This window comes from Leuciscus leuciscus, assembly GCF_965113295.1.
Source record: "Leuciscus leuciscus genome assembly, chromosome: 6".
NCBI lineage: Eukaryota > Metazoa > Chordata > Actinopteri > Cypriniformes > Leuciscidae > Leuciscus > Leuciscus leuciscus.
The window spans coordinates 42,939,472-42,964,134 of NC_138730.1; the positions used below are offsets into that span (position 1 = coordinate 42,939,472).

Here is a 24,663-nt window from a genome sequence, read left to right on the forward strand (position 1 = left end):
GCACTTGTATACACACACACAGTGATACGAACAGTAACGATGGCGTCAGTTTTACAGTATAAATTCATCCTTTGGAAGAGCAGCAAAGTGGATTTGCATTCACAGCACAGAAAACAGCGTCTTCTCCACATGTTGACAACACGAACCAAACTCTTCCAGTCTCAGCTTCAACTACAGTGTCTGAGGGTCGAAGTAGACCTTGTTCGAGGGAAGCCAATGAAGACCATAGGCTGGCATTATGCAAATGTGTTACAAATGCTTTAACGTATTACTAGATAAGAAAAAGAATTTGCATTTATTAGGAACATGGATATTCCCACTCTGATCAATCACATCTTCATACAGTAATCCAGACTAATTTATTATGTGTGAAGAAAAAGACTGCTGAGTGATGTTTTACAGCAGAATGTCGTGATTGACCAATCAGAATCAAGTATTCCACAGCATCTCATTATCATAACCTGAGCTCTCGTACTCACCACCAGGTTTCCTATGACCATGACCAGCATGAAGACCAGAATGCAAAGCGGCTGTCCAGCCACCTCCATACAGTCCCACATGGTCTCGATCCATTCCCCGCACAAGACCCTGAAGACGATGAGGAACGAGTGGAAGAAGTCCTTCATGTGCCAGCGAGGAAGGGTGCAGTCATAGCTGATCTTGCACACGCAGTCCTGATAGTTTTTACCAAACAGCTGCATGCCTACCACAGCGAAGATGAAGACGATGATGGCCAAGACCAGCGTCAGGTTCCCCAAAGCACCCACGGAGTTACCGATGATCTTTATCAGCGTGTTGAGGGTGGGCCACGATTTCGCTAGTTTAAAAACTCTCAGCTGAGGACAAAATACAGATCATATATCAATATAGTTAACATGAAATTAAAAATAACCCTAATTAATTCAGTAAATTCATTCTGGTCTTATCATGCTTGTTTGATTCCAGACCAAAAAACGCCTTTCAGTATCGGCTGCAGTCGCTAAGCTCTTTTATTTTTCATACCACTGAACCACTACAGAGAAACTTTTGACCATCAAGTTTTGATGGATACATTTTTTTCTCCTTGAATATCTCAAGAAATACATCAGATTTCAGAAGTTGTGAATGCATTCGTGTTGAATTAAATTGCAAGATATGTTTTGGCTGTACTCTATAATGTCTCTCAAATTATTAATTTAATAATCATGTTGCAAACCATCAGATTTTGAATGCCAATCAAATACATATTTCCTCATGTAAATTCCCCTAACTGGTCATTTTATTTGAGCTAAAGCATGACCTATATTTAGTTAGCAATATGACTGATGTTGAACTAAAAGAAAGTTATACTTTCTGACATGTCAACTCTAACATATTAAATATCACTAATGGATAATGGATTACTACCCAGCCAAATATGCACATGTGGGTGAAGCCATGAAAAAGTCAAATTTTTAATGTACACATGCTGTGTGTGTACATAAAAAAATTGACTTTTTCATGGTCAGCTGCTTAACAACTGTTTTTATTATCACAATATAAAGGGATGTTAAAAGCACTGTGCAGCTTTAATCTGTTAATGAACTGTAAGACGCTTGAGGTCACATGGGGTCATACAAGTTCCGATGGACTCTGCGTGCCACCTTTGTCACGCGTACTGTTTTTCATCACATAAATACAGATGTGTCGGTGGGCTATCTGCACTAATGGATTCAGTGTGTGTCAAATACACTTATGCCTCTTAATTACACACTACAGGTACAAAAAAATTATGGCAGTTTTAGAGCCAAGGATCAAGATCAAGTGTGAAATGATGTCCGTTTTGGGATAATACAAATCTGAATTGTGTAAACCTATGGTGTTTTTTTCTTTCTTTCAAAGCTGTCATCTCTTAATGATGCATACTAATATTCAAAGCAATGTATTGAATATGCATGATATATTCACAGTCATTTTGCTGGCAATATAAAATTAAGTAACACTGAAATTTTATTTCATCTTTATGATTTTAATGTGCTTTTTAGTTGGCCATTAAGTTTTCTAATGACATTAAATTAGTTTCATGATCCTTCAATGTCTTGAGACCCATAAGTATGTGAGTGTTACGACAGATGTTGGACAGAGATTCTGATTTAAACATTTGTGTGAATAAATTGAAATAATCTGCTTCAGTTAATGAATAATTGGCTGATTTTCACCCAGGTTTGTTTTGTTACAATATCTGTAGTATTTAAATGAAAAATATGTAAACTTTTATTCTTTCTTTATGTCACCTGCTCCCAGATATCCCTGATTATTTGTCTGCAGATTTCACCGGACGACACAAAAATAATAATTTTGCATTATCTGGTGGACTTTTGATAGCTCCAGGACTTTTTTTTTACATCAAATCGACAGAAGGGTGGCACCAAAATCAAAAGTGCATAATGAGTATTGAAGGTTTAAGCAAAATGTAACACCACAGCCGGGTTTCTCTGGTCGCGTAGCAGGGTTTTTTTTTTTTTGCGTCTCTACAGCGTAGACAGCCAAGTTATATCAAAAGCCCATTTTGCTAGCAGTGAATTCCCCCTTTAACTGATTCAAAACTCTGATTCAATGATTCGCTCAAAAATATTCAGAGGTCTCCTTATGGCATTCTCATATATTATCCACGTGACAATCCACTGCTGTCCAATCTGGAGAATTTAATATGTCTATTTCCAAGCAGGATCGAAACTTACCAGTCTGAACGAGCGGAGGACAGACAGACCCTCCACATTGGAAAGGCCCAACTCCATCAGACTCAAACTAACGATAATTCCATCAAAGATGTTCCAGCCTTGCTGAAAGTAATAGTACGGATCCAGAGCAAAGATCTTCAGCAACATCTCCGCTGTGAAGATTCCAGTGAACACCTGGTAAGCAAGAACAAAACTCTACATTTAAAATTATACTCTACAGGTCAAACGTTTGGAATAATACGTTTTTTTTTTTTTTTGAAAGATGTCCATGCTTGCCAAGGCTGCATTTATTTGACCAAAAATAAATTCAAAACAATAATATTGTGAATAAATATAATAAATGCTGTTCTTCTGAACTTTTTATTAATCAAAGAATCCTAAACCAATAGCCTCGTGGGCAAGTGCGCCGACATGTAGCGCCGTTGTGCTTCGGGCGACCTGAGTTCAAGTCCCGGCTCGAGGACCTTTCCCGATCTCGTCCCCCCCTCTCTCTCTCTCACCTCACTTCCTGTCTAGCTACTGTCCTCATAAAAGGCAAAAAAAAAAAAAAAACCTGTATCAGTTTTTGTTGGCGCCAATAGCCTCATGGGCAAGTGCACTGACATGTAAGCACCGTTGTGCTTCGGGCTACCTGAGTTCGAGTCCCGGCTCGTGGACCTTTCCCGATCCCATCCCCCCTCTCTCTCACGCCTCACTTCCTGTCTAGCTACTGTCCTCATAAAAGGCAAAAACGCCCAAAAATCTGTTTTCACAAAATATAGTTTAGTCCACTTATTTTTATGTGCATTTTGGGATATCGCATAAAAAAAAAACACTGAATAGAAACACCAAGATGTGCAAAAATGTGCACTCAATTGAGGCAGATCCATTTTTCTTATCCAATAAGATGATGTGCATAAACATTTACCAAATAAATCCCTCAATGCTCAACAAAAAACTCACATGACTTTTTCTCAACAGTGGATGTGATTGAATAACTGGACTAACCAGTGGACTAATCATTGCACAGTTTGTTTTGTCATTCTGAAATTCCTGAGCCAAAGTCTGTCGACAGAACGATTAAGTTTAATTCCCTCCCAGAGGTGTCTCGCATGATTGCGTCCCCAAACACCAGCATCCGAACGCAAGAGAACATGATAGCGTTTAATGTGTTTCGTCTGCACGCTCTGAGACGCTAGTCATTTATGATTAGGAAGTAGCTTCCCCGATTGCAGCAACTTCCATTTTTGGTTGCAGCAACTTCACATCAATGTTTTATTCAAAATTTTTTTCATTCTGATAATCCTATTTAGCGCACAAGTTAAATTTGCAACTTTGGATGGAAACATAGCTATTGATAATAATAAGAAATGTTTTTTGAGCATCAAATCAGCATATTAGAATGATTTCTGAAGGATCATGTGACACTGAAAACTGGAGTAATAATGCTGAAAATTTTACTTTGTAATCACACTAATAAATTACATTTTAACATAACATTCACTTACAAAACAGTTATTTTAAATTGTAATAATATTTCACAATATTACTGTTTTTACTGTATTTTTTAAGCAAATAAATGCAACCTTGGTGCTGTTGGCCAGTAGTTTAATTCTACAGATGCAGAAGAAGCAAAGAGACAGGGCTGGTTGAGATGCTCAAACAAACCAAGTTTTTAAGAGCGCCACTTTTACTGTAATTGTCCTCACCAGATTTCCAACACTCAACATGCTGTTGAATTCATCAGTCATGGGATAGTGCTCCAGTGCCATGAACAATGTGTTGAGAACAATGCAAATGGTAATTGCAAGGTCCAGGAAGGGGTCCATCACCATGACTTTAAGTGTGTCCTTCACTCTCAGCCAGGTTGGAGAACATGTCCAAATCAGGTACTTCTTCGCAAATTCATACCAGCATGGAGGACATTTCTGATGGGCCTCTTCAAGTTCTAAGAGAAGAGATGGAGACAATAAATAAGTAAAATCGTGCATTTAAGGTAAAATCTTTTAATAGATAAATTGTTTCTCCTTGAGGCAAGGTGAGATTAATTCGAGAGCAATCAATGTTCATTTTTGCTTCTCACTATTTGTCTCATGAGAAAGAGTTTCAGAAGAGAGTTCAGCGGTCTCAAACTGTGCTCAGATTTGTTAAGATACCAAAGTCTGCAAACAAAAGCTAGAGATCTCAATGTGAACTCAAATATTTCTCATCAAATTCTTCTAAAACCAAATGATCTACTACTGATATGATCCGATATCCACATTGATACTCTCACATCTACGTCTATTCTTCTAAAGCATGTCAAAAATTCTCTCATTTGTCTGTTTTAATTTGTCTAAATAATTTTGTCCATCACACCGTCCATGGCGTCACTGAAGAAGCTGACAGAGCTCAGTCCTCTCTTCCTTTGAGGGGGCGGGACTTCCTCCTGCTTGGCAGCTGCAGTGGTCTGTTCAGTCTGACACACTGACTCCTGTCAATCAAAATGAACATCAAAACATCAAATCCTAGTGAACCTCCTTCTAAAGCAGCATAAGCGCTGAGACTATATGTGACCCTGGACCACAAAACCATTTTTTAAAAATTGAGATGTATACATCACCTGAAAGCTGAATAAATAAGCTTTCCATTGATGTATGGTTTGTTATTATAGGGAAATATATGGCCGAGATACAAATATTTGAAAATCTGGAATCTGAGGGTTGAAAAAAATTGAAACATTGAGAAAATCACCTTTAAAGTTGTCCATTTATGTTCGTGATTATGCTGCATTCACTCAAAAAAATATATATTTCATATATTTACGATAGGAAATGGAACATTATCTTTACTTAATATGCTAATGATTTTTGGCATAAAAGAAAAATCTATAATTTTGACCCATACAATGTATTGTTGGCTATTGCCACAAATATATCCGTGCGACATGTGACTGGTTTTGTGATCCAGGGTCACATATAGCAAATCTCAACTGCTTGATTGTCATTTTGTTGGAAAATGTAAACTATTTTATCGACCAGCGAAATATTAAAAGTTGGATACATATTATATCTGCATACATACAGTACACTAATGGAAAGCAGTAAATATTGTACAGCCTGATTTAAAAAAAAAAAATTATTGCAAAATGTAACTATATTGTCTTCAGTTATTGTACTCCTACTTTATCCGCGTACATATAGTACACCCACATAAAGCAATATATACTATGAAGCAAATCTCAACTGCCTGTATGCTTGTCTCATCACAAAATGTTTGTGCCCAGCTCTAATCTGCTAAATCCGATTATAAGATATGAAAATATTAAGACATTATAAACATTTACATCATGATTTTCTGTAAAACTGCTTTGAATCAATGTGTATTGTGAAAAGCGCTACAAGTCACCATTTTGAAAACATTCCTCACAAGCTGCCAGGCATGCATACACATATTGGTTGGTATATTTTTCAGCATCAAATTATTATTACTGCACTTATTATTTCACTGAGATTGTTGCAATGCATTCCTTACTAACTTTTGGGACAAAAACCATCAACTCTGCTCTTTTCCATAAACATTTAATTGGATAGATGTGTCTGGGCATTCTCCTCGATAACTACTTTTGTGTCATTGGAGGACAAACATACAGGTTTTGAATCAGTGTAAATCTGGTGTGATGCAGATAAGAGCATACCGTGCCCTCCTTGACCTGCTCCATACTGAACGCTGGAAAAGAGGTTGGGGTGTGCAGGCCGATGCTGGTGATGCCGTTCTGGTCCAAAGAAAGGTTTAGTCTGCCGTTAAGAGTGAGGGTGGGCGTGAACACCTGTGAGGAGTGACTCCTGATGCTGCCCGTACGTCGCTTGTGCCACGGAGTCGCCATAGAGCCCGCTCGGCTCCGGCCGGTGTCATGGATGCTGTGTTCGTCGTCTGCAAAGTCGGCCTCGGAACTGTTGCGCGGCCGGAAGGTGAAGATACTGAGTTGGCTTCCGCGATGAGAGCTCAGAGGATGAGAGGAGAGAGTGGCGAGCAGAGGGTGAGCTGGCTGGAGGACAAGAGGTTGAAAGAGAGAGGGCAGATGATATAAGACATTCATATAGCAAGACAGAAGCAATTTTATGTGGAAAATGTGGTACTTTTAAATGTAAAATTTAATTAGGTTAAGTGCTCTATTCATTTTTTTTGTCTAAAGTTTGGAAAAATTAAGATTTGTTTTATTAGTCTCTTACGCTCACCAAGGCTGCATTTATTTGCTCAAAAATACAGTAAAAACAGTAATATTGTGAAATATTATTACAATTTAAAATAACTCTTTTCTATTTGAATATATTTTAAAATGTAATTTATTCCAGTGATCAAAGCTGCATTTTCAGCATCATTACTCCAGTCTTCAGTGTCACATGATCCTTCAGAAATCATTCTAATATGCTGATTTGCAATAATAATAGTTCTTATTATCAATGTCGCTGCTTAATATTTTTGTGGAAACTGTAAAAAAAAAATCAGGATTCTATCAAAAGAACAGGATTTATTTAAAATATAATTTTTTGCATGTTTTTTGGAAAATCAATTTAATGCATTCTTGTTGAATAAAAGTATTAATTTCTATTAAAAAAATTTTTTTTTAAAGATCTTACCCAAAAACACAGGGCAAGTTTTGACTAAAGGTCAAAATGCAGCCTTATTGAGCAGAAGAGACTTCTTTGAAAAACATTAAATAATCGTAATAATTCCAAACTTTTGACCGCCAGTGTATATTTCAGTCAGGACCACTTTGAGAATGAAATTTATTGACAATCTTTGGATTTGGCGAGAGGCTTAGTCTCTAAGGTGCTTGAGCTGCCATACAGGTGAAACTTGAAAAATGTGAATATCGTGCAAAAGTTATAATTTTGATGATTATGGCTTACAGCTTAATGAAAACCCCAAATTCAAAATCTCTGAAAATTTTAATATTTCATGAAATCAATAAAAAAAAAAGGATTTTAAATACAGAAATGTCGGCCCTCTGAAAAGTATAATCATGCATATGTATATAGTTATATATACATCTTTTGCATGATATTCTATTTTTCAAGTTTCACCTGTACTAGACAGCTTGAGATATACATTCTTGAGACACAAATCCCCCAAGCCTTTAATAACCAAATGTTTCTTAGCATATGTTTAGGAGATACAATGATTACGTACATAGAGTTTCTATACAGAATCCACTGCTCTATTATGAAGATGCTAGGAGGTGAAGGGGTGGAGGTGGTGTAAATGTCGACAGACTGCGGAGCATTCGTTAAATGAGCTTAAATACTATAGTTGATTCGAGTAGGTGGAGTAACAAATCAGCTGAGCGTCAGCTGATATTGTTTAGCGATCAGTGTTCTGCCTGAACTACGCTACTATTTCTCCAGTTATATTTATTTTGGGGCTTTAAATGTTCACTCTTGTCATTTTTCCTGATTAAAAAAAGGGTAACACTTTACAATGTCTTATTTCTTAACATAAGTTAACCCTCTATTGCATAGTGTTGCTTCAGGGTAACATACCCATTTTCCCTCATATTCTCAGGCTTACAAAATCATACACCAAAAAAACCTGCTTATTTTAATCTGGAGGAAGTATGAAAAGCCAATAGAATGCTTGTATTTGATTACATGACTTGTCCAACCCCCTTTTCAATGTCTTTTCCTCACCTGCACTCACATGCAGAGCCATGTTTTTTCAGCTCCACAAAACTTTGAAAAAGTGACATTTTCCTTATTAAAAATATTTTCACAATTTTGGGTAAGTTCTGATTTAATTTCACTCTGTTGATTATGTTTTCATTGAATGTTTCTTTTGTAAATGGGTAAAATAGCTATGTTGCCTCAAAGCAACAATATGCAACAGTGGAATGAGAATTCTCTGTTTTCATGCTAGTTAGCAATACAATATTATCAGCAATAGGTTCAGGTTTAGACCTGAAAAAAAGACGGGGCGCAACTGCACCTCTACCCCCGGCCCCAGTCCGCTTGGACCGCATAGACCACTGGTCTGTCTACAGTGAAAACAGAGGGAGGTGTAAATATCCTGGATGCAATGGCATAATCAAGTGCATGAAATGTGACGTGTTTCTGTGTCACACTCCTGACAAAACTGTTCTCCTTTCACACACAGTAACCTAAGATGAAGAAGTGGCTCATCCATGATTTATGTGTTAATAGTGAATGATCCACCAGTGTTTGTTCTTTAGTCTGTTTTAAACAACACAAATTAGTTTTCTATCCAGTTTTTGATTTTTACCTTGAAAATTGAATGAGAATGAATGCATAACAATAATACTCCTTTGTTGCGCATTGTTACTTCTAGGTAACAAACCCCACTAAGATGGTAACTGGTTGTAACTGTATTACTTTTTCAGTACAAATGTTTTTTTTTAAATGAAGTTGATGTTGAAGATCTTTCATAAAATGTGTTTTGTTATGAAATAAAGAGATATATTTTAAATAGACTGCACTTTTTGTATTTATTCCCATTATTGCATGTTGTTGCGCCAAAGTAACATACCTAGATCTACCCCCTATTATTATAATTTTTGTAAATGATGTGTTGAATTGTTCAATGTGCTCTATGACTGGTAATAAAATGTGTGGAAATATTTTTTTTCTCTATTATTTAATATATCATGCAATAAGGCATGAACAAGGATTAATAAATGCTGTTTTTTAATCATTAAAAATGTATGAGTTCTGAAATACTAAGAAAATACTTACTTTCTCATCAAACGGGTCAAACTTTGGCAAAATGTTGTCCTCCGTCTCCTCTGACAGCGTTCTGTGGGATCTCGGTAGGCCTATACTTTGGCCTTTCAAAGAGTTTTTCCGACTGAAGGTTGACGGAGATAAATCCACTGCCAGGGCCATCTCAGCGTCTTTTCTACGCTGTTTTGCTAACGCCTAACACCAAAGAGAACAGACAAATCAGATGTGCTTGATCTGAATTTGCAATGAGTATTATAACTGAGTTCTTGCAGTGCAAAGCAAAACATTTTAGGTAGTTGCTGGGAAAATAACATAATTTCAGTCATTTTCAGCTGTATTCAAAAACGTTTGCAATCCACCCTAGAAAGCAACATAGTGTCGGCCCAGATCCGGCCCACATACGTGTGGAATCCACGTGTACCAGATGTGGGCCGGATCTGGGCCAACACAAAAAGTTAATGTCCAGGTGATTCTTCTTTATTTCAGATTGTTAATAAGAATATTTGTCGAATTACACTCTGTTCCTTGCGTAGCTGTTCCATCGCCAGCTGAAACTCTCTTTCTTTTGCCCAGGCTTCTGCGATGGTCGCCTGGTTTTGCTCCTCATATGCCATGGCCACGACAGCCAGGATCAAGTTCACCAGGTAAAACGAACCCAGAAATATCACCAGCACAAAGAAAATCATGTAGGTCTTCCCTGCTGACCGCAAAGTCTGCCACGGAGAGGACAAGAAGAGAGGTTTGTAATAATAATTAGTCTCTGTGATAAAAGGTTATTATGTCTTCAGTGTCAAGGCTTGTACCTGATGGTAGAGGTTTTCCCAGTAGTCTTGTGTCATCAGTCTGAAGAGAGCCAGGAAGGCCCAGCCAAACGTGTCAAAGCTTGTGTAGCCATAGTTTGGGTTCCGACCTGTTTTTAAACAGTCAAACCCATCAGGGCACTTCCTGTGTATGAAAGAAACATGAAGATGTTTAACAGCAGGAATGATAATGTAAGACATAGGAGCATATATCATTCTTAGAAGAAATGGTTCTATATAGAACCTTAAAGGGTCTGTCAGGCGCTTCACATATATAACCTATAGGGGTTCCCATCAGGGAATCGTTTTCATGGATTTAGTTCATTTTAATTAAACTTTATGAATTAAATGTTCGTAAACATTTTATCACAAAAAAATTAGGGTAACACTTTATAATAACTATAGTGTAATAAAGTACTTACTCCATTTGCAAATTTAGTTTATAGTTAATTAATATTTTATCAACTTAAGCGATGTCACGATTTTTTTAGGCCAAACATTTTTTTGTCACATACAGCAAACATCTCCTCACTATCCGCTAGCTGCCTCTCCCCTGAACACACTGTAAAATAACGCGGTCTCTGTAGACAGCGCAGGCTCCACAAACGGCAAGAAAAACAAACTGGCCCAGCCTGGACCACGAAACATAACAAACAGTGTTCCAGCCAATAACCGACAAGAATGATTTGGGGGTGGGGGTGCACATGTGGGGAGTGAGGGAGAGAGAAGCATGAAGAGGAAAGTTAGCTAGAGGAGAGATGTCCTAACAACGACTAACGTTAAAATGTTATATTCTTGAGAATTTTGAAATGGCCGACACACGACCAAAGAGACGACGTTCCGATGAACAAATAACAAAGAATAGGGAAAAGGTGGCGAGAAGTCCGCCGGCAGAAGGGCTTCCAATCCGACATTCAGGAGGCTCTGTTTTTGCTGGACAGGAGGGTAAATCCAGTTTGTTTTTTCTAAATGGTTCATGACTGTTTCAGGAAGCACGGGAGGGAGGGGGAGGGGACGGGATGAGGAGGAGGGAGGGTCGAGCTAGCCTCCGTTTTGTTTGACAATACTTAGAACGTCAACAAGAAGTGACGTCACCCAACATCGCTTAGAGCAGCTTTAAAACATTAACAGACTATATACAAATAGTGAGTTCTTCATTCAACTGTAATTAACAAATTATTATCGTTTAATTAGCTCATTTGTAAAGAGTTTAATAGATAATGAGATAATGCTTTGTTAACAACTTATTAACAGTAAATAGTTCTCACTAGATTAGATCATGGAAAATGACATTAATTAAGTGCTTTAAACCAACCTTTATTAGACATTAATTGCATTATTATTAAGTTCGTTAAAATGTTTACAAATAAAACATTTTAACCCTTTCACGCATAGTGGTCACTACAGTGGACAGCTATTAAAAATGCATTTTCTTGAATTTGCACGGGTTTTTATGGCAAAGTTGCACATCAATCTCTTCATTGGACCCTTGTGCATCATCCTATAAATTGCAATCAAGTGGCAAGCCTTTGTATTTCGATTTTTTCCCCCTCCAAATCAAGATGGCCAAGGGTCAGTCAGACATGCCAAGTTGCTTCAGAATATCCACCCATTCCTTCTAATCTAGGAGACTCTTGTTGGTAAAAAAAATATTGCAGCATCAAGCAATATCTAATGAGTCATATCACAGTAAAATTTTCCAAGTTTTTATTTTAGATTGAGAGAAAACTCTGATTAATCACATGTCCACTGTAGTGGACGTCATGCATCAACTGCTATATTTCAGCTACAATTCATAATTATAATGTGAATATTGTTTTTGAAATTTAAAACTTAAAAACTTAATCTGCAGTGACTTTTTTACTGTAAATAAATGTACTTGTATTATTAGAATGTAATTTTCATTGACATTGAAAAAAGTCATGTGATTACATATGTATGACACTTGTAATGCATTACTTTATTTGTTAGATCAAAAAGTAATCTGATTTCATAATGCACGTTATTGTAATGTGTTTTTTTACTCATAACATCAAAATTAATCTGATTACGTAATGCATGTTACTTGTAATGTGTTTCTTTACTCATAACATCAAAAAGTAATCTGATTACGTAATGCATGTTACTTGTAATGCGTTTCCTTACTCATAACATCAAAAAGTAATCTGATTAGGTAATGCATGTTACTTGTAACACATTACTTTACTTGTAACATCAAAAAAGTAATCTGAATGCGTTATGCATGTTAGTTGTAGTGTGTTACCCTCAACACTGATCATTTCAGATGAGATTAAAAAAACGTATCGCTAGGTTTTCTCAGAGGAGGGCTATGATAGAAATGTGCATGTCCATCTTGAACATAATCAGAATTATCAGCTAATAAGGGTAAATCTCCATACGCTGGTGCACTGGAGGGAGCATCTGAGTGGTTTCCACAGTTGTGCCTTGACAGGCTGTAGAAAATTCTGATGGAATCACGTCCTCATGTTCTGATATCAAAGATACGCGAAGTGCAACTTGTATGAAGCTGTATGAAGCCTTTGCAATATTTTGCATTTAGATTTTTTGTATATATTTTATAGTTTTCACATGATTTGATATAATTGTATTGATTAGTTCGTTAAATTCACATACTTTATGTGTTTGATTATTGTCTTATATTAAATCTAGTATATCTTAATTTTAAACCAAACGCATGCTGTCCACTCAAGTGGACATCTGAAGATCTCTTTGAAAAATTTGTAAAAAAATAAAATAAAAATCAATTCTTGTTTTTCATGCCCTAAGAGCAATAAAAACACATAGGAAAAAAATCCTGACTGAGGATATCATAATTCATGCATGAAAGGGTTAAAAGAATTTTTTTCTGCTCACCAAGGCTGCAATTATTTGATCAAACGGTGATGTTGTGAAATATTATTAGAATTTTAAAACAATGTTTTTTCTATTTGAATATGTTTTAAAATATAATTGATTCCTGTGATCAAAGCAGAATTTTCAGCATCATCCATTCTTATGAATAGAAAATCCTAAAGAACAGCATTTATTAGAAATAGAAATATATTTACTGTCATTTGTGATCATTTGTGTGTCCTTGATAAATAAAAGTATCAGTTTCTTAATTTTTTTAAAAACATAATGATCCCAAACTCTTGGACTTTAGTGTACAGTTTTTTTATAGGATATGAAACCATCTCGGACAGCACAGCAGTCACATGCGTTGAGGTCCCAAAAAAAGATTATAAGTAAACAGATGGGTATCGAGTTGCAGTTAATTTTTTTCCTCCTGACCTCAGTCCATCCTCTCTTTCTCTCGGTTACCATGGTGACATTAAGTTTGAGTGACAGGCCAAGCAGAGGACAGACGCATGTCAATCTGACAGAGGGATCATTTAGTAATGGAAATGCCAACAGCTGGACAGCAGAGCCGCAAAACGAGGCCATCTGTAAATCTCTCGCCCAAAGGCAGAAAGAGAGAGAGAGAGATCGTGCAAACATGATCTCCCTGACAATGTGTTCAAACACACTCAGGTTTATATAATACTGTGCAGTACAATACCATGCTTAGTGACTGTTGCGATACAACCTGTGTCATAGACAAGAGAAGAGATCTTACAGTACTGGATTTGCCAAGCAGAAAGTTATCTCATGATTATCCTAAAATTCTCTGAAAGGAGAATAAAACAGGCACTAATGAGAGAATTGTTGACAATTGTATGTGTGCATGTCTTTATGCACTACCGTTCAGAAGTTTGGTGTCAGTAAGATTTTTTATCTTTTAAAAAGAATGCTCAACAAGGCTGCATATGTTTGATCAAAAATACAGTAAAAACAGTAGTATTGTGAAATAGTATTACAATTTAAAAGAACTCTTTTCTATGTGAATATATTTTTAAATGAAAATTTTTCCTGTGATCAAAGCTGAGTTTTCAGCATCATTACTCCTTCAGAAATCATTCTAATATGCTAATTTTCTACTCAAGAAACATTTCTGATTATTATCAATTTTGAAAACAGTTGTGCTGCTTCATATTTTTGTGGAAACCATTTTCAGGAGTCTTTGATTAATAGAAAGTTCAAAAGAACAGCGCTTTGATCAATTGAATGCATCCTTGCTGAATAAAATAATTCATTTCTTAAAAAAAAAAAAACTTACCCCAAACTTTTAAATGCTAGTAGTGAATCTATAATTTTATATATCTATACTTCATTTTAGATCTGTACAACAATCTTATTTGTATCTACTTTTATTTCTTCTAATAAGCTTTATGAGAAACATCTCAGACAAAGTTGATGCTCTAATGACACATACCTAAGAACTCCATTAAGTCATATTATCTTTGCAGACTTGGGTATCGCTGAGCACAGTTTGAGATCATTTTGAGATCTCTTCTGAAGCTATAGTTCTAGTGAAGATTTACTGTTGAAGATTTTAAAGATTACTGGGATCTATTTCTCAGGATCAACATCTAAGAATCAGGAGACTTAAGCAAAATTATAGGAGAAAAAACAGATTAATGAGACGTAATTTGTGTTTTTCCTTTCCTGTAGGTCTGGTCCAGTTCGCAGTCAATTCACAGATTAAGTAGTCAGGATTGAGGTTGCCATGAGGACAGAGGTACTCGGGTCTCTACAGTAACAGTGGTTGAAACGATGGTTCTGCCCACTCACAAGTAAGTGCTGACCTTTCATACCAGCTGCTTTATAGAATTTAGCAAGTATGCAATCATTTGACAGAAGGCCAATCAAACATATATTTGTGTTTCTGTTAAACATAAACTGTGGCACCGTTTGTACTCCAGATGCAGGTGTGCTATTATTATACATTTTATAAGTGAGCAGGCTTATGATTTTCACTTGGTACACTATAAAACAACCAAACAAATCTCATAGACTTGTATTGAAGAAACCTGAGCCATATAGACCAGAAAATTCCTAGCAACTGCATAGCAACGTACTACAAATCACACTGAATACCTTAGCAACTGCATAGCAACACCCTGGAATACCATGATGGTTAGTGGTTTTCTTCAGAACATATTTTCCAAAGTGATGTGTGCCGAATGAGAGAAGTGAGTTATTGTGAATAGTATGTGCAACTGAAGAAAACATGCAAATAAAAAAAAGCTTTGACAACACTTGCACACTTGCAAATACTCAACCAAAACAGGAGAAACATGCTGAAAATACTTACAACGCAACCAAAAACTGAAACGTGCTGCAAATACTCACAACGCAACCAACTACAGAAACGTGCTGCAAATACTCACAACGCAACTTAATACAGAAACACGCTGCAAATACTCACACAACCAAATACAAAAATGCACTGCAAATACTCACAACGCAACCAAATACAGAAACTCGCTGCAAATACTCACAACGCAACTAAATACAGAAACACGCTGCAAATACTCACAACTCAACCAAATACAGAAACTCGCTGCAAATACTCACAACACAACTAAATACAGAAATGCACTGCAAATACTCACAATGCATCTAAATACAGAAACACGCTGCAAATACTCACAACTCAACCAAATACAGAAACTCGCTGCAAATACTCACAACGCAACTAAATACAGAAACTCGCTGCAAATATTCACAACACAACTAAATACAGAAACGGGCTGCAAATACTCACAACTCAACTAAACACAGAAACTCGCTGCAAATACTCACAACTCAACCAAATACAGAAACACGCTGCAAATACTCACAACTCAACTAAATACAGAAACGGGCTGCAAATACTCACAACTCAACTAAACACAGAAACTCGCTGCAAATACTCACAACTCAACCAAATACAGAAACACGCTGCAAATACTCACAACTCAACCAAATACAGAAACTCGCTGCAAATACTCACAACTCAACCAAATACAGAAACTCGCTGCAAATACTCACAACGCAACTAAATACAGAAATTCGCTGCAAATACTCACAACTCAACCAAATACAGAAACTCGCTGCAAATACTCACAACGCAACCAAATACAGAAACTCGCTGCAAATACTCACAACACAACTAAATACAGAAATGCACTGCAAATACTCACAATGCAACTAAATACAGAAACACGCTGCAAATACTCACAACTCAACCAAATACAGAAACTCGCTGCAAATACTCACAACGCAACTAAATACAGAAACTCGCTGCAAATATTCACAACACAACTAAATACAGAAACTCGCTGCAAATACTCACAACTCAACTAAATACAGAAACGGGCTGCAAATACTCACAACTCAACTAAACACAGAAACTCGCTGCAAATCCTCACAACGCAACTAAATACAGAAACGGGCTGCAAATACTCACAACTCAACCAAATACAGAAACACGCTGCCAATACTCACAACACATCTAAATACAGAAACGGGCTGCAAATACTCACAACTCAACCAAATACAGAATCTCGCTGCAAATACTCACAACGCAACTTAATACAGAAACGGGCGGCAAATACTTACAATGCAACTAAATACAGAAACTAGCTGCAAATACTCACAACGCAACTTAATACAGAAACTCGCTGCAAATACTCACAACGCAACCAAATACAAAAATGCACTGCAAATACTCACAACGCAACTAATTACAGAAACACGCTGCAAATACTCACAACTCAACAAAATACAGAAATGCGCTGCAAATACTCACAACTCAACAAAATACAGAAACACGCTGCAAATACTCACAACAACCAAATTGTCTATCTTAGCAAGATGCTTGCTATTCTCAGCTGTCTTCATTGGATTTTGCAAGAAGTGTTCATCACTGTATTTGTAAGTTGCTTTGGGTAGAAAGCATGTGCTGAGAACTTAAATTTGTCTTGTGTCATTGGCATTGTAAGTGGCATGGTTTTATCAAGGATAGTAGCAGGGCCATTTTATGCATCCTATTCCAAACACTTTGCAAAAAAGTCACTGTCTATGAGAATGACAACAGAGAGAGAGAGAGAGAGAGAGAGAGAGAGAGAGAGAGAGAGAGAGAGAAGAGCAGTGTAATCCCCAATGTTCTGTTGTCGTAAAAACAGCCATTACCAAACCTACAAAGGGGCTTAGGATGGATCAAATGTGAATGTAGATGGGAAATCTTCTCTAGGATGTGTGCCGTGAGCCGAGGAGAGCAGTTCAGTTCAGAGGAACTCTTAAAGTGTTAAATCTAGATCTCAGACAAACTAAAAATAGAGATCATTGTTTGTTCCTACTGGGTGAGTTTGATATTAGTTGTAAGGACTCGTAGGATGAGGTTTGTGGTTATTAAGTGAAACCTTTGAATGATCTCAAGTAATTACAAAACCCTACACTCTTAAAAATAAAGTTTTTTATTGGGATTGATGGTTCCATGAAGAACCTTAAATATCCATGGAACCTTTCCATTCCACAAAAGGTTATTTATAGTCAATGTTCTCCACACTAAATGGTTCTTTCAAGAACTGGTCATTGAAAGATTCTTTGGGGAACTAAAAATGGCTCTTCTATGGTATTGCTGCAAAACCCCCCTTTATTTTTTTAAGATTAAATAAATAAAGTGTGAATTTTCCTAAAGTTATTCAATAGTTTGTCCTTTAAAATGCAAATAAACTGCATCTCCACTGTAAAATTGAAAGTTTTTTTTCTCTTAAATATCTGTATTTTAGGACTGGTCATTGTGCACATGTTGTCACTTGCACAAATTAATGTATGAAAATATTTTTACAAATGTATATCTAGATAAACAGAGCTGTTATTTCTATGTGTAGCTATATAGAATAGCATTTCTCAAAAGCGTCCAGAATTCAGAGCCTGAACTATAGTATCTATTTATATAATGTAAAAAATAAAATAAAAAAAATATATATATATATATATATATATATATATATATATATATTCAAATAAAACAGATGAAGTTCGGTTTGTACTAAAAATACTATTGCAGTCTTTCTACTTCAAAATTTGATGTTAAAATCAATATGATACTTGCCATTTCTATGTAATCAATGGTGACATTTACTAGCAATTTCTGAGTGAAAATTGTTTCTATACTATTTGTGTGTGTGTGTGTGTGTGTGTGTGTGTGTGTGTGTGTGTGTGTGTGTGTGTGTGTGTGTGTGTGTGTGTGTGTGTGTGTGTGTGTGTGTGTGTGTGTGTGTGTGTGTGTGTGTGTGTGTGTGTGTGTGTGTGTGTGTGTGTGTGTGTGTGTGTCGTGTAAGCCCGGTGGGCTTTTTTTTTTATTCTCTCTATTTTTACTTCTATACCTCTCAGTCATTAATAATCTTCGCCCTAACAGAGCAGAATTGCACATTAACACAGTTGGGTATTTAGCACAATGAAATCCTTGAACGAACATCATCCCGTGGCTAACAGTTTTGCTGGGATTTGCAGGATTATGTCCCTGTGCACTGCAGAGACAGAGATGGTTAGTGAGACCCACAATGAAGGACTTTCACTCTTAATTCAGCGGATTATTCCGTGAGATTGTTTATGGACAAACAAAAATCCCCACTGAGTGTTCATGAATTGTATATGATAAAGTGTTTCAGTTAAAGTGTAATTCTTTTAATAAAGTCATTCTAATTATTTGGCTCATGTAAATGGCCAAATGAATTAATTTGCTCTCTTTAAGCCTTTGCTGTAATTTGACCAGTGGTTAGACTTTAAAGAGACCATATTTTGCCCTTTTACAGAGTCTTGATTTTGTTTTTGGGCTCTACTAGAATAGGTTTTCATGCTGGAATGGTCAAAAACACATTATTTTTCAAATATTTGACATTGTTACAGCTCCTCTCTTCCCAGTGATTGTGAAAAATGTTGCCATTGTAGGTCATTATTGCTGAATCGAGATTTGCCATAGGAAATTGCCATCGTTCAGAGAGAAAACCATTTTCTACATGTAAAACATCAAGACAGCAGGTTGAGGAGGTGACGGGAAGGCGCCGGATAGCAAATATATAATAATGTCACTGATTAAACCACTCAATAAAATAATCACATTGCTGAGTGTTTTTGAAAGTTTTGTATTTTGTTTGGTTTAATAATTAACATTACATTTGCGAGTATGGCTCTCAATCGGCTTGTGAATTAGCAGAACTTGCTCGCAAGCTTCTAGGGATTTGATTTTGGTTGTCATTTGTCGAAATAATTACAAAGAAATAGCATGTCGGTGTCTGTTCGCTGAATGTGACCCTCTCCGATTCTCCTCCGTGGGCATATGTGAAAGTGAAAATTTACAATGACAACAATAACACTTTAGTTATACTTTCCAACAAAGAAATGGTTCGATTTCTGTCAGCTTGTTGAACACATTTATTTAGATATTTCTAACATATGACGGCTGAAGCAGCATCACGTGACACTGTTCTCATGGTAACCAGATCAACATTGTGAATGGAGTTCAACAAAACTTCAGTGAAAGCATCAAATGATCATGCAATGCGATAAAATAGCTTCTCTTCCCTGCAAACAAGGCCATGAAGTATGTGAGTATTTAACCAAGTCAAAAACAAAACAAAAGGTAAGCAGGTATCTGTATTCATTTCAGTATAAACGGACACAAAACGTCACTAAAGGCAACAACTTTTGGTAAACGATTAAACCTCCTTGTGGTTTCACGATTTGATCGATTTGAGAAACCATAAACAATGCAAAAAAAATGATGCCCTCCATCTGCCTTTCGCGCCACAGCAAGCTATTTTCAACACACTAACTAACTCAATCAGGCCTCCCACAATTTTTTTATTTATTTATTTTTTGCATATACCTTGGGTGGGAATTATTTAAATGAGGAATATAGTGACGTGTTCGTTCCTGGAAGAAAACTCAAGACTACAATGGAGGCGTTTCAGGGAGTTCAGAAACACTGACACTGATATAGAGAATAACTCCCGCTGGAGGGACTCTGTGCTTTGTAACTTTGCAGACCTTTTTCATGCTCAAACAGCAACATTACACACTAAAGAAAGCTGGAAAAATGAAAAATGTAAAAAAAAAAAACAATAAAAAAAAAAACATAATAGGACTTTTAAAGAGATCAATGAAATTGGGTCAATGCAACTTAGTCATGAATGCAATCTAAGATTTTGAGGAAAGTGCATCATAATCTCTAGCCTCTTTCCCATAGGAGAATCACTGCAGGTTTATTAGCTTAGTGGTTTCTAGACTGCATTGGACCGATTACCGTTTAGGCATGAGGATTGGTTTGAGATCTGTATGAGAGGGCTAAACCAGTCGGGTTAGATTAATACAGCATTTTAGGGTGGCTGTACAGCAACATATTATAAAATAGGATTATTATTTTATTTTTTATTAGTGTTGCTTAAAAGCAATGATGCATTTTTTGAATGTTAATATACTTTATCTTATAATGCAGAGACAACTAGTATAGGTCAGTTCTCTTGATGAGTGTAAATACTGTAATTTATTTATTTGATCTTCAGGGGAGTGTTTGGGACAGTTTTATTTTAGTATCACTGATATACTGTTATAGTTTTTGTTAATATATTGAATTCGATTTTTTTTTGGTCACACTTTAGTTTTGGGTCCAATTCTCACTAATAACTAACTATGACTTTTGCCTCAATAAACTCCTAATTACTGCTTATTAATAGTTAGTAAGGTAGTTGTTAAGTTTAGGTATTGGCATTAGGTATTGGCTAAGTTTAGGTATTGGGTAAGATTAAGGGATGTAGAATATGGTCATGCAGAATAAGGCATTAATATGTGCTTTATTAGTACTAATAAACAGCCAATATCCTAATTATATGCATGCTAATAAGCAAATAGTTAAACTAAATTTTTATATTGTCTGTTTTCATTTTCATTTTTGTTAAAAAAAATGTGTTTTTGTCATTTGTATTAGTTTTTTAATATATATGTCTACAAAGTTTTAATTTATTTAGTTGTCGTTCTTTTTATTGTATTTTAACTTAAACTAAATAAAATGAGAAATGTTGCCTTGGGAACTATTAAAAAAAAAGTTTGTTTCTTTCATATTTTTTTTTTATTTTAGCTCATGTTTATTTTGTTTCAAGTGGCGAAAATATGGTTTATTTTATGGTTTTAGTTAATGATAATAACCCTGGTTTGGGAAACCTATATGAAAACCATCATTTTTGCAGTTTTGCTAAACTTTTCCTAAGGGCTTTAAAGCACCCTGTCCCAATGACAGCTGCTCATTTAGTCACATCATGAGAGATTGTGGTTAACTATCACGGACCTCCGATTATATGCCACATGTCACCATGCTGACCGCTCAGTCTCCTCACACGCAGAGACGACGTCTGTATGTTCTCAGATAAACCATGGTCCCTTTTAGGATTTATGGATATTATTGCTGCACTACGACATTGTTTCATTTCATAGTAATGACAATAGGCTGGATGAGCTCATGGTAAACTGATACCGAGTGATTATCTACATAAGTCTGAGCTGAAGCACGCAATGTCTGAAGATTGATCTCGTAGTCGTATCCCTGTACAGAAAACCTTGTTGGGTTTGCTCAGTGTAGTAAGTCAGATTACTTACCCAGCATCGCTGCTGAATCCGCATATTAAGGCATCCTTGGATCCTTCAATTTTGTAGAAATTGTCTGCGGGAACAAGAGTGAGAAAGATTCAATGAATTTTACAAGACATCGTTAGACTGAGAATCACTGACACTTTCAATTGTTGTTTAGTTTAATTATAGACTTCATCACTATATACTAAGTTTAACAGAAGCTGTCATGTTGATCTAATACTGACTGACAATTTTGGTGAGTTTCATTGATTTGTTTTCAGCGCTGATCGCTGAACCTTGTTCGACATTTAAATATTAACCTGTAATGTAGAGGTTTGAATCTTTGGGTTGACAGCCAAACGATTTGATTCATAATTCATTTGTTTTCAGTTCAATGCAAGAGTTTACAGTACAGTTTACATTTTTGTGATGAAATAAACAATCACGTGGCAAACTTGAGCTCAACTTTATGCAAATGAGCTTTGATGCACTGACACAGAAAGTGCAGCTTTAGGTAAGTAATTATTTTTAAGTGATGCATCAAGAAAACAAATGAATTATTACACCCCTACTGTGACATTAATAGTTAACATTTACAATATAAAGCATTATATCCAATATAAGTCGGTTGAACCTTCATTTGTTAAGAAGTCCTTGACGGACAGCCATGTCTTATTGTTACAAACGAAACTCCCATTGCCAGGGTAGGTGGAGTTAACACAGTGGGCGGGGCTACGGACACACTTCTGGCGTAGGATGCCCATAAAGAGCTGTAGACCAATCAGAGCGAAGACACTGAGACAGAAAACAGTGAGGATCATCACGTCCGCTAGCTTTTTAACCGACTGGATAAGAGCACCGACAATGGTCTTTAAACCTACAGACATAAAAAAAACAGGAAGGTTAATATTATATATAAAATATATGCAATATATCCCACATTTTAACTCATCACTAAATCTAGTGTCTGTATGAAAGCAAAGCTGACTGTGGTCCTGAAGGTGTCGCTCACCTGGGATCACTGATATTGTTTTTAAAGCACGCAGAACTCTGAACGTCCGTAATGCTGATACGTTGCCGAGGTCCACAAACTCTGTCACGTACCTGGAAAGAAAAAGATTCAGAGTCATTCTTCGATTCAGAAGAGTGCAGACCGTGAGCATTGATTTATATTCATTCAAAGATAATACTTTTGACTCGCGCCTCAATTTGTAAAAGCAAACGAAATTCAGGTTTACAGTAATGCACTTGCAATGGACGCCATTCAGGGGGGTGTAAATATAATATATGCAGATTTTGATTTTATTAAAGTGCATATATCAATTCTTCTTTATTAAAATGTCTTAATAAAGTTAATAAAGTTTCTCATTTGCCTTTTTACCAATAGGACTACTTGTCTAGGTGGATGAACATCCGGATGTGTTCCTGTGGATGGAAAAACCCTTCCTGATCCTTATGCATGTCATGTGCAAGTAAGTTACTCTAAACTTCTATTTTCTGTACATGTGATTTTGTTTAAATGATTTATTGTGGTAGTCAACAGCTTGTCACAGATGCTGTACATACAGCTAAACTTTTAAATCTTTTAAAAAATCTTTATATGTTTCACCACAGTATTTCTCTAGTTTTGCCACCAGAGGACATGACATCTGAAATCGTCTCTGTCCTCTCGTGACATTACACAAAAAGACATCACAATAATCTAATCAGCTGGGCTTTATGGGCTTTGACCATTTTGCTAAATTAATAACAAGCAGAGCGGATATTTTGGTGTCACACACTAGCAGCAGATTGTTCCCACTATGTGTGCTTACAGACAACTTAATGAATAATAATTAGTAATTGAACATCATCAGAACAGAACAGAACATAATGTGTGTGTGCGTGTATGGGGTCAAATATACCCCAAAAGGATGGCAATATCATAAATCTTTTACCTTGTGGAAACAATTGTTGGTCCCAATGAGGAAAAAAGTAGGTTTAGGGTATAAAAACCATTACGACTAGGGAATGTCCTCATAATGATAGATATACCAGTGTGTGTGTGTGTGTGTGTGTGTGTGTGTGTGTGTGTGTGTGTGTGTGTGTGTGTGTGTGTGTGTGTGTGTGTGTGTGTGTGTGTGTGTGTGTGTGTGTGTGTGTGTGTGTGTGTGTGTGTGTGTGTGTGTGTGTGTGTGTGTGTGTGTGTGTGTGTGTGTGTGTGTGTAAACAAGAAAGAAAAAGTGTGCAAAGAAGTGCATGTGAAAAAGAAAGTACCTCCTTTTCAATTCTATGATTTTACATATCAGGACATAAATAAAAATCATGTGGTCCCTTGGCAGGCCTTAAAATGAGGTAAATACAACCTCAGACAAACAACAACATATATGACACACTACACCATATCATGGTTTATTTTAAAAAAAAAACTTGGCCGAAATGGAGAAGCATGTGTGACAAACGAAGTTACTGCTTCCATAGGAATAAAGAGAGTAAGTAGCAGTCAGGCGCTGCTAATCAAATGTCTTTGATTAATTGATCATTAGCAAATGTGACCAACTCTATAGAAGCAGAAGTTTTGGCATTTCGTTGGTCTGGATCATTCAGGTGTGTGTTAACACAATGACAAGGAGGAACGACATCAGCGATGATCTTAGAGAGGCAAAATGTCGCTGCCATCAGGGTTACAAGGCCATTTCCAAACAATTTGAAGTCCATTATTTTACAGTAAGGAAATTTATTCACAAGTGGAAAACATTCAAGACATTTCCCAGCAAATTCACCCCAATATCAGACCGTGCAATGCTCAGAGAAACTGCAGAAAACCCAAGAACTACACCTCACGCCCGTTTCACACATACTCCGTGTGCAGTGCGTATGCGGTGCGTGTTGCAGTGCGTATACAGTGCAGGAGCAGCATGCACACTAGTGCTTTCACATAAGCTGCGTTTGCAGTGCGTAACTGATCCGCTGCTGTAGGCTATACCACAAATACAT

General features: G+C 36.5%; 1 protein-coding gene across 2 annotated transcripts in view; it reads right to left on the minus strand.

The window, feature by feature from the left end:
* Positions 1–24,663, minus strand: part of LOC309501021 (sodium channel protein type 5 subunit alpha-like) — a gene marked incomplete at its 5' end in the record, with an annotated part of 50,114 nt that overhangs the window by 19,922 nt on the left and 5,529 nt on the right. For both annotated transcript variants that reach the window (XM_082172919.1, XM_082172918.1), the window contains 11 exons: positions 480–836; positions 2,700–2,873; positions 4,388–4,626; positions 5,037–5,151; positions 6,355–6,705; positions 9,407–9,589; positions 9,910–10,107; positions 10,198–10,339; positions 21,715–21,778; positions 22,322–22,564; positions 22,700–22,791. In XM_082172919.1, coding sequence (XP_082029045.1) covers positions 480–836; positions 2,700–2,873; positions 4,388–4,626; positions 5,037–5,151; positions 6,355–6,705; positions 9,407–9,589; positions 9,910–10,107; positions 10,198–10,339; positions 21,715–21,778; positions 22,322–22,564; positions 22,700–22,791 — 2,158 coding nt within the window. The remainder of the gene's footprint in view (positions 1–479; positions 837–2,699; positions 2,874–4,387; positions 4,627–5,036; positions 5,152–6,354; positions 6,706–9,406; positions 9,590–9,909; positions 10,108–10,197; positions 10,340–21,714; positions 21,779–22,321; positions 22,565–22,699; positions 22,792–24,663) is intronic.